Source organism: Trichosurus vulpecula, chromosome 8, assembly GCF_011100635.1.
Source record: "Trichosurus vulpecula isolate mTriVul1 chromosome 8, mTriVul1.pri, whole genome shotgun sequence".
Taxonomy (NCBI): Eukaryota; Metazoa; Chordata; class Mammalia; order Diprotodontia; family Phalangeridae; genus Trichosurus; species Trichosurus vulpecula.
Genome location: NC_050580.1, coordinates 43,899,253 through 43,909,559, shown reverse-complemented (window position 1 = coordinate 43,909,559; position 10,307 = coordinate 43,899,253). Strand labels below are relative to the sequence as shown.

Here is a 10,307-nt window from a genome sequence, read left to right as displayed (position 1 = left end):
CAGTCATGGTGGACAGATGAGCCAACACCCCACAGACATGGAAGAGAGCTAGGCAAAAGAATGGAGGATGAGAAATCATTCAGTTTACAACAAAAGCTTTCTTCCTACAGGCCAGAAATTCAACTTTTTCAACAAACCCATCTTCCAGAAGAATGCTATCTTCTGTGTAATTGATTCCTTTCTCTCCAGGGTTTAATACACTTAAGGCAGCATCTCAACATCTTGTCCGCACATATATTGAGAGAGATTGAGTCAAAGGCTTGGGATAAGTAGCTAGGAGAGTACTGGGAATGTAGTTACCTTGGCCCGGGATAGTAAGAAATTATCAGATTTTAAGTATTTACCTTGAAATAATTTCAATTTTCTCTTCAGTGGAAAGAAAAGCTAGTTGCTTCTAAAGCAGTAAATACAGCCTCAAAAGAGGAAGGAGAAAAAGGACCCCAAAGGTTACAGTATCTTCCCAAAGAAGCTAGATAGTAATATTATCATGACACCTCATCTGTTTCTCTTAAGCTCTTTATCTAGTCATCTTCACCCAATTTCCCCTCCTTTATATAACTGACTTCTTAACTCTTTCTTTGGATGAGCTATTTTGCCTTGTCTCTGCCCTGATTTTTATTTCCCCCCCTCACCCCCACCCCCAATATCTCTCTGGCCTTTCCCTTCTCCTTCAGTCTTCTTTCTTCCTTCCCCTTCTTACCTCTTCTTCTCCCACCCCTTGTCTCTTCTTCCTCCCCTTCACAATTCCCCTCCAATCTCTCTCCTGCCAGTGACTCTTAACCTTCTCTCTCAAACCAGCCCCTGTTTCTCTCTTTTTACCCCAACCTGTTTGTCCTCTGTCTCTCCTTTTCTTTTTCTTTCTTTTCTCCTGCCTCTTCCCCTTCCTTTCGCTGACTGCCTCTGCCTCAGGCTGTAACACTGGCTCGGCGTCTGTCCTAGTTTAGGTTCACCTGGGCCGGCCTGACAGTCCGTCGGTGCGCTGTTTTCCTCTGAACCTCACTCCATCCCTACCTTTTCTCTTTCACCCTGCTCTAAGGGGCTGAGGGCCCACTGCGCTCCCTTCTCGGTTAGGGCCTGCTCTTTGACCCCACCATGCCAATCTCCTGTCCTTTCCGCGCCCTTGTTGCTAGAGATGTTCGATTTCGGATTCCTTTTGTCTCTTCAAGGCCAATTAGTAACTTTGCAACTCATCCAAAACAAAACAAACAATAACAAAAAGACAACCTCGAACACTTGTTGCGCGATTCAACTTGCCCGTGGTCCCTGGGGTCTTTTTAAAAAGAAATCATAGAGTCTTCAGTCGCCTTTGGAGAGAAGAGAGAGCGCAACAGAGCCGGCGGGGGACCCCATGTGGAGCCCCCACAAGCCCTAGGCGCTATCCCCGGGAGCGGGTCCTGCTCTGGCAGTTCGTGTCAATTACACTTCCAGGGATCTGGGAAGGGACCGGGTGGTCTCGCTGGAAAGCTCGCTGTAAGTGCGTCTTCGCCTCAAAATAGTTTTTAAGAGATGTCTCTCGAGCGTGTTAACTAGTTTGGGTGACACATTTGTTGCCGAAACCTAAAGAGGAAAACATTCGAAAAAGCATCGAAGAGTCACGTCCGGAGCCAGGGGCCTCAAGGCCCCTGGGGTCAAGGCCACAGGGAGATCCCCAAGTATCCCAGGGATCCACCCAAATCTAGGAAGCCAGGAATGACCAGCGGACAAAACTCGGGGTTCGGTGAGGGGGAGGAAGGACGGAGGGACTGAAAAGCTCTCTGAGATGTGAAACCCAAAGGGCGTGGGGCTTTAACCGGGAACCGGGTAAAGGCACCAGACACCGGGTAACCGCCTTTCGAAAGTTCATTTTACCGACCCGCAGGCAATAGGAACCTCAGCGCCCGCAGAAACCAGGAATGGTCTGGGACCCTCGGTGTGGGGAGGATTTTTCACGTCTCCTGCCTGGGCGTTCTTCAGAAGCGCGGAGGGCGGCAGTCCCCACCGAAGGCTAGCTGGCGTTCGGTGACTGGCAAAGGAGCACGGAACGCGATACCTCGGCCCTTTCCCCAACAACTTTTGGCAAGGAAGGAAATCTCCCCGGTTCCCCTAATCCTCACACTCATACTCAGGGAGTGTGCTCGGGAAACCAGTCAGTCCCTGGGCTACAGGATAGAGCTAACGAAAAGTGACGCCTCGGGGGAAATGTCCCCCGGCCAGACTCTCGGGTTGGGCACACGCATCCAGCGTTCCCCAATTCGAGAATTCCTTCCTGCCTGAAAGTCACCCCGAAACTCACCAACTTGTCCGGCCCTGTCATTCTTATTATAATTCTTTCCTTTCCTGGACACTCTCAAGATTAGCACTGAAGAGATAAACTACGGGATCCCAGGATCCCTTAACTTCAAAGGAAATGTCTGAAGGACATAGTTATCATCAATCGACTTAGAACAGCTTTATTACATTAGAGAAAGGGAATCTGTCTAAAAGTGGAGAAAGGGCTGATCTGTGCCCCTCAGATACTACAACTGGGCCCAGGCGACTGGTCTGCGGACATTTTTCCAGCGAGACTTCTAAATTTGCATCAAGAAAAAAATATTTTAATTGAATTTCCTTGGTTTAGCCGGGCATTCAAACGGCACCCGAAATCTGGATTGCATTAAGAAGACTTATTTAACCCAAAATAAAAATGGACATATACATATATTTTTACCATTGTTTCTGAGTTCTGGAATATTAACAAAAATAAATAAAGCCGTTACCCATAGGACTACCTTACTTTTATTAGCGAAATCAACTGTAATCGTTTGGCTGTGGGGAAAGGAGCGTTCAGGGCGGGAGCAACAGAATGGAGGGCTTTCTATATACTTCTCTCTTCGTCTCTTCCTATGGCTCACAATTGTCTCGCTCTTAAAAACTCGGCAAGATTTTTTTTTTGAATATTAACAAGATCGTCTCGAGCTTTTTTTTTTTTTTTCAACAGATTTGTGTCCTTCGAATTCAAGCTTCTCAAGACCCCAAGTCCCTAACCTTCCTGGCTTCATTTGTTGTTCAGAACCGGGGCTTCCACTGAGGAAAACTTGGTAGCATACTTTAGACTCCCAAGCACACAGATATACAGATATATATATATATATATATATATATATATATATATACATATATATACATATATGTGTGTATATATATACATATACACACATATACATATATATGTATGTGTGTATATATGTATGTGTGTGTGTGTGTGTGTGTACCTGTATCTCATTTAACCTGAATTGGGTTTCTTCTAGGTCTCCCGACGACACCGATGACGCCCCTTATCCTAACTATCCCAAGTCTGTAGGCGTTTCAGCATTTATTCTAACGTGGAAATATCCTTCTACCTTCTGCTTGGTATTAATGGGGGGAGGAGGGAAAGTAAGGGTTCTGTTGGGTGGGAACCTATTTCAGAATATGCGACTAATTTGATGATTCCTAATAAACAGATAATAAAACGAGATCGTCCTTTCTGATTTTTAGTTCTACGGGAATTGAGGGAGGAAAGGTTTGTAATACTTTCTGAGAGGCGCTGAAACATCTGGAGGAGAGATTACTGGGATTGTCAAATTCACGACTAAGGGAAAGGGAAGCCGGATGCCCTTAGGTAGTGCCCGATCTGTCCACAGTTTTTCCGAACAGCGTCTGTTTCTATCATTCGCTGTTCGGGCAACTGATTTTTCCACTTCTCTGGGAAATTGCATTCATTCCCAACTTAGTTTTTAAAGTCAACCTTTGAGAAAAGTACCGTGACCCGACTTTTAGTTTCCTGACGGTACTGGAGATTTCCTTGTGGAGAGGACGGGGGTGGGAGGTGGGGGGAATCTCCCTGAAAAGAGTGGACAGGAATTGCAAGCATAAGAATGAGGCCCGGGAGCCGTCAGATCTAGCGAGACTTCTGTCCAGAACTCGGCCGAGGCAGGCCCCGTTCTGGCCTAAGCTCACGATCTAGTGCGGTTCTGGGACCCCATCGGTCAGATGCAGTGGGGCATCAGCAAAAAGGGGCCTGGAAGGGCAAGCATACAAGGATTTTTATGGCTTCCCTGGATATTCCGACTGTCGCTGAAAAATACCGAAAACGAGTTCTCTGACTCAGCCCAGTCCAAGGACAACTGAACTTTTGAGGGTGATGGCCCTTAAACGTTCCCAGCCAAGGACTTTGAAGTTTCCCTCTCTGGTCTGAAAAGATGTTAATCCCTTGAGAGAAGACAGGGTTTTCTCCCAGCTTCCTGAAGTTTACAGAGAGTCTGGTTTAGGCGGCAGTCTCCCTAAAGTTGAAACTGATTTCCAACAAATCACATAGAGTGGTTAGAACTCAGAACCTATAGAGGGATTTGCCTTTTTAGTCACCCTTGGCTCTGCCGGGCCAATATGAGGGGTGACTGAATTTCGAGTGTGACTTTGGTGGAATTCCTCATTACTGTATTCCGTAATCGGGTCTAGTTCATCATCACCATCCTAGGACTAGTTACTGAAAGTTAGGTGCTGGGTGAAGTGACGCTGATGCGAATGCCCAACATTTATTTTCCTTAGGGAAAAGCCAACCTATTTTTTAAAAGGCAAAAGCTGGGAAGGGGGAGGCCTGGTGCTTGTCCAAGCCGGTGGACAAGTTTACGGTCAGGTCTTTGGAAACTGTTGGCACCATTGGGGAGACACGTTTTGAAAGTACAGCACCACAGACCATAGAGGTAGTTTTAAAAAGAAGGGAAGATTTGGCCTCAGAAAGAGAGAGAACTAGCGAAAAAGAGAAACAGAACGATTTCAGAAAAGGAAGGTTCAAAGAGAAAAGATGAAAATAAAATCGAAGCGAAGAAAGCAACTAAAAATAAAACCTTTTAAGTGCGAAAGAAAATAAAATCGCGTTAAAGGAAAAGGAGGAATTCTTGCAACCCAAGACTTCGTTGAGGGCGATTTAACGCTGTCCCTTGGCGAACGCTTCCCTGATCTCAGCAGTGCTAAGCAACTGCTTTCAAAGATTCCGGCGTGTACATAGTTAAGTGCCAATAAAAGAAAGCAGGCTGTGAGAATCGTACTCCTTTCAGCTTGCACTAGACATTAAACTTTGGGAGGACAATTAAGCAGAGTTAACTGTTGCCTATTCTCCCCGAGGTAGCTTCCTTTTTGATCCTGCCGAGGCTGGCGCCTTCCAAAACATAACTTGTCTGCCTTATTAAATGCTTTGACTTATGGTGAAGGATTGCCTGGTGCTTTTCAATTGGGGCCGCAGCAACCTGAAAGGACCGAGACGAGCTCCGCAGCGGAGAGACTGGGGCCCGTGGTAATAAATTAGCAATTACTTTTGATAAGGAAAATAGGAGACTTCGAGGCGCGGCAAAGGTTCAAGGAAAAAAAAAAAAACCCGAAGACGAAAAATCGCCCTCAGCCTTAAGATGCGTGATGGTTAGTAATGAATTAAAATAAAGTAAAAGTCCCGGGTGCAATCAGTGGGGACCAAAGCTCGGGTTCTCTCAGCTCAGACCAAGTATCCCTTAGCCTTCTTGGCTCCTATTGGGAGAAACAAAAGTGAGAGCTAGGGAAGATCAAAGCCCCAAAGGCCGCTAATTTGTTTGAATACTGCAAGCTTAATATTCTAGAGTGTAGGGGCCCCAGCCCCTGAGCCCAAAACCCGCCCCTCCCCCGTATGGTTTTAATAAGGGTCCCAGGACCGGGGGAGCATCCGCGGCGGCGGCGATCCTACTGCTTAATTGCGTAGGGTTTGCTCCGCCGCTCGACGCTCCCCGAAGGATCCCAAGCCCCCACCCATGCCCCCGCCCCCTCCCTACTGTCCGCTTCCACCCGGCCCGAAACTCCTCCAGCCCAGGAGCGGCGGCCGCAGCCAATGGCAATTGCGTCCCTCGCGTCACTGGCTGCAGGGGGTGCCCCGATTGGTGGGCGGTGGCATGAAAGGGCTCACGCCGCCTTTTTATAAGAGGCTCGAGGGCGGGGGGCCGCCCGCAGCCGCCGGAGCCCCGCGAGCCCACTACCGAGGGAGCCCTTCTCTCCCCTCCCCCTTCTCCCCTCCCCCCCTGCCCCCGCCCCCGCCCCAGACCCACCCCTCCGTGAGCCCTCTGGAGCCCGGAGCGTGACAGGAGCCCCATGCGCGCGGGCTGAGGCAGCGCCCCTTCCCCGGGCCCCGGCCCTGGCTGCGGGGTGTATGGCCCCCTCGTCCCTGACCATGAATCCTGGTGGCCAGAGGGGACCCGGCCCGGCGGCCGAAAGCAGCCGAAGCGGCGGCCCCGGGACGGAGGAAGCGGGCCCTGGGGCCGAGTCCTCGCTTTCGCTCTCGCCGTCACCGCGGGGCGCTGGGCAGCGTCCAGGCCCCGGCCCGCTGCCCTTCAGCGTGGAGTCACTGCTGGTGCTGGAGCGCAGACCCGCCCGGGTGACCCGGGCCCCCGAGGTGCGCGCTGGCCCCGGCCACGGCCACAGCCACAGCCACAGCCCGGGCCAGACCAGGGGCGGCCGCTACGCGCCCGACACCGGACAGGAGGCGGCGGCAGCTGGGGCTGCTGCGGAGCCCCGCGTGGAGGCGGCGGCTGCAGCTGCTGGGGAGAGCCCCCGGGGGGACGCGGAGCCCGGAGCCTGGTTCCCCTCAGCCACCTACTCGTCTCCTCCTCGTAAGTCCGCTGCGACATCCAGACCTCGGCCACAGCCTCTGGGTCTCAGCTTCTCCTCCAGACCTCGCTCTAGGCCTGCAGGGCAGGAGGGCAGCGGGGCAGGCAGGCTGAGCTCCGCTTGGCTCGGGGGAGTGGCCTTGGTCCCCGCGTCCCCCAGACCGACCCCAGCTCCAAGGAGGGCAGGTGGGGAGGCCGAAAAGCCCATAGTTCCTTGTTTTGACCGCTCTTACGTACACATCCTGGGTCACCCAACTGAGGGTCCCAAAAAGGCCAAGTGGAAACTGAGAGTCAAAGTACCTCGGTCCCCGACATTTCCCCTCCTGGACCTCAGTTTTCTCATTTGTAACATGAAGAGGTTGGGCCAGTGGTCCCTAAAAGTCCTTCCAGTTCTGCCATTCTGTAAGTCCCTCTACCGAAGGACTTTTCCACTACTGGCCTTCCCCGAATGTTTCCCCAGGAGAAAAGCCTACTCGCCAATGTCCATTCATTTTGAAGAGGTGGGGAGGCTAGAGGTTTGGCTGTGTGGGGCAACTACCCTGCAAAAAAAAAAAATCCTTAGCCTTTAAAATGGGGAATCAGGCTGAGAGTAATGAGTCCCTTCTGTTGAAAATTGTTTTCTACATGGTGCACCTAAATAATACCCTTTTCGGAGAAAAACAACTCCTCCCCCGAAAGGAGTAGGGCTTGAAGTGATACTTATAACTATTTATGTCATCTACCAGGTTTATCAGTATGGGCTCAGGCTTTAGGATCTAGAAACCCAACAATCCAAACTGGTTCCCTCCCACTCCCATTATCTGTTATTCTATAAACACCAACCCCCTAACAAGCCTATTTGATGTGAATATTTTGACTTTCAGAAGTTGCTCACCCCTACACTCACCATCTTGCATTTGCTGGGAATATTTGCAGAGAGGGTGAGGGAAGGGAGAGGGAAAAAATGGGTGGGTCGTTGGTGTACTGAGCCCTAGTTTTTCACCTTAAGAGACGGATATGGTGGGTCTGCAGAGCAGGAGAAATTATTTTAACTTGTTACTGAGATCTTGAAGGAACATGTTCCCTAATAACCTAGGACACTCCTCTAGAGATGCGGACTTATTTAGAGGAACCCCATTTTCCATGAAGACAGAGAGTGATGCTTATACAGCCAGGCCGAGCAAGAGAATTGGGATTCTTTGCATTTGTGATTTCTTGCACCCCAACTAAAGTCTCTCTGTCTCTGTCTCTCCCCCGCCCTCCTCTCCTCTCTTCTACTCTCCTCTCTCTCTCCTTCCTCTTGCCAGCTAGGTTACCCCACATCAGTTTTTCCCCCTAATTATGTCACACCCCAACCAACTCTTCCAGCGACAGGTACAGCTAAGTTAGTCATAACAGTGAAACTTAAGGACAAAATTGTCAGTTGAACCACGGTCACCCAGAATCTGCATGGCCTGAAGCCTCAGTCATTGGACTCCAAGTAGCTTCTTTGTGTTTATCTCTCTCTCACAGGGCCCCCCAGTCCCCCACCGTGCACCCTCCGAAAACACAAGAACAATCGAAAGCCTCGGACACCCTTTACCACGGCACAGCTGCTGGCCTTAGAACGGAAATTCCGGCAGAAACAGTACTTGTCCATCGCGGAACGAGCAGAGTTCTCCAGCTCTCTGAGCCTCACCGAGACACAGGTCAAGATTTGGTTTCAGAATCGAAGGGCGAAAGCCAAGAGACTGCAGGAAGCCGAGTTAGAGAAACTGAAGCTAGCGGCCAAGCCTCTTTTGCCTTCTTTTGCCCTGCCTTTCCCATTGGGAGCTCACCTACAGGGTTCACCTACTCTATATGGGGCCTCAAGCACCTTTCCCCGGGGCACCCTGCAGCCCGTGCCGGGGCTTTTTACAACCCCAGTCACCTACGGCATGTACTATCTGTCCTAGGGGGCACTAGTCTGCTTATGTAACCCCAAAGACTCGGCCAGCCTGGAGTCCTTCAGACAAGCCTTGGGCCTAAACCTGAAATCTGGATGCCCCGGAAGGGGCTAGAGTGGGCTTGATCTGTGTTTCTTGATCTGTGACTGAGAGAAATAACCCCGTAGTGGGTAAAAGTTCTGTGTATGAATTGCTTGAGATCGAAACCATGGCTGGTATCAGTCTACTGAATAGAGTCCTATCTGGGTATTTGTGGCATTTTCTCCAGAGAGTGGGGGAAGGGGTGAGGGGGAAGCTCTAAATCCAAGATTCTAGGTTCCCAGAAGAAGAGTTTATGGAGATGTCCTCGGATTTTTTTTTTACCCCAGCTTCTGAAGCAATCTAAAAATAGAACCAAGGTACAAGTTGGTTAGTTATCTGGAGTGAACACAGTCAAAATCAGACAGTTAAAGGCCTCTTCCTGATAAATATAAGGGAAGGCAGGCCCCTGGCAGCAGCCTATGGAAATCATCATAGGTTTGCTCCTCCATGAAAATCTGTGAAAGTAACACATCTTAGGATTGTAAATCCAGATTTCTGCCCATCTCCACAGCGCAATGCCCAGAGCAGCAGGCTTTTGTAACTATCAAGCCTTTCGATTTTCCTTTTCTTATTTGATTAATATGAGTTGCATTTGAGGTCAGAAATCTGCTTGGCAGTGCCTCTTACAGATATTTAAAAGATGTATTTTTAAAAATCGTGTGCATATCAGAATTAAGGAAACTGTTTACGGAAAGACAATGTACATAGTTTTTGTACAGTGGCCTGGATGGACTGGAATAAAATTTCCTATTTTGTACAGAGCAGTCAATAAAATATTCTAAGTTTCATCCATTGATTGCTTGTGCCTCATTCCTGCAGAATTTCCCTCTGATCCGGAGAGTCTCAAGGAAGGAATTTCTTCTATCGTTGATTTGTGCAGCAGGACAAATACCTAAGTTCCTTTAAAAAAATTAATAATAGTTAAAAGGAAAGTTTTTGTACCTTGTGTAGTGGAGAATTTTTTTCCTAGAGGGTTTTGTAAAAGGTATTAACTCCTTAGTGTTAATTTTCAAGGTTTCTTAAAGCAGGGTTAAGTGAGAGGTTCGCTAAGCCCAACTCCATCTTTAGGTCCTCTTTCCTCCACTTCGTTCCTTCAAAAAATGAAATTCGCTAAACAACAGGAGGGGTTTGGGGAGCCAAGAGGCCTCCCATCAAGACATCTAAGCGCAGCAAACGTGGGCAGAGGGGCTGAGTCCCGGTGCCATTCCGGAGTTGAATCCAGTTCTATTTTGAGATGCTCCGCTGTGGAATTTCGATGCCATTGGGCACCATGTGAGGCTCCCGATTCCATGGAAGGAGACAGAGCAGAGCGCAGGTGCCGAGCTCAGTCGGCCGACGCTTTTGTGCCGACCTCTGCCTCCACCCACCCCCATCCTTTTCCCACCCCCCAATCCTTTGCTGTGCTTTATCGGTTGCCCTGGAGCCATCCTGGCGCTTCAGAGGCGGTGCCCGCAGCTGCAGCTCTCTCCTGAGGAATCGGGGCTGCGTGCAGGTCCTGAGGACCTCTGCCCGACGGGATGCCAAAGGGCAGCTCACCTGAGGGCAGGGCTAGGGCTGAAGGGCTTGGATGGGGTTTACTGTGAGCCCCGAATCTCAACCAGGTGAGCTCCCAGCCTACACACAGACCTGAGCCGCGGTTTGTGGCTGCAGCTCCACGCCACCGGGACCTCTCTTAGCAAACTACGCCATCTACCGGACC

General features: G+C 49.9%; 1 protein-coding gene across 1 annotated transcript; it reads left to right on the top strand.

The window, feature by feature from the left end:
• Positions 1-6,187: 6,187 nt before the first annotated feature.
• Positions 6,188-9,373, top strand: LOC118830044 (homeobox protein MSX-3-like). The gene is made up of 2 exons (XM_036736912.1): positions 6,188-6,626; positions 8,115-9,373. The coding sequence occupies exons 1-2, from the start codon at positions 6,188-6,190 to the stop codon at positions 8,534-8,536; spliced, it is 861 nt and encodes a 286-aa protein (XP_036592807.1). The 3' UTR covers positions 8,537-9,373.
• The last annotated feature ends 934 nt before the right edge of the window (positions 9,374-10,307 follow it).

Excerpts from the sequence above, each read along its gene's own strand:
- LOC118830044 (XM_036736912.1), top strand. The coding sequence starts at position 6,188 with ATGAATCCTGGTGGCCAGAGGGGACCCGGCCCGGCGGCCGAAAGCAGC. Across the intron at positions 6,627-8,114 it reads CACCTACTCGTCTCCTCCTC|GGCCCCCCAGTCCCCCACCG; the intron begins GTAAGTCCGCTG and ends TCTCTCTCACAG.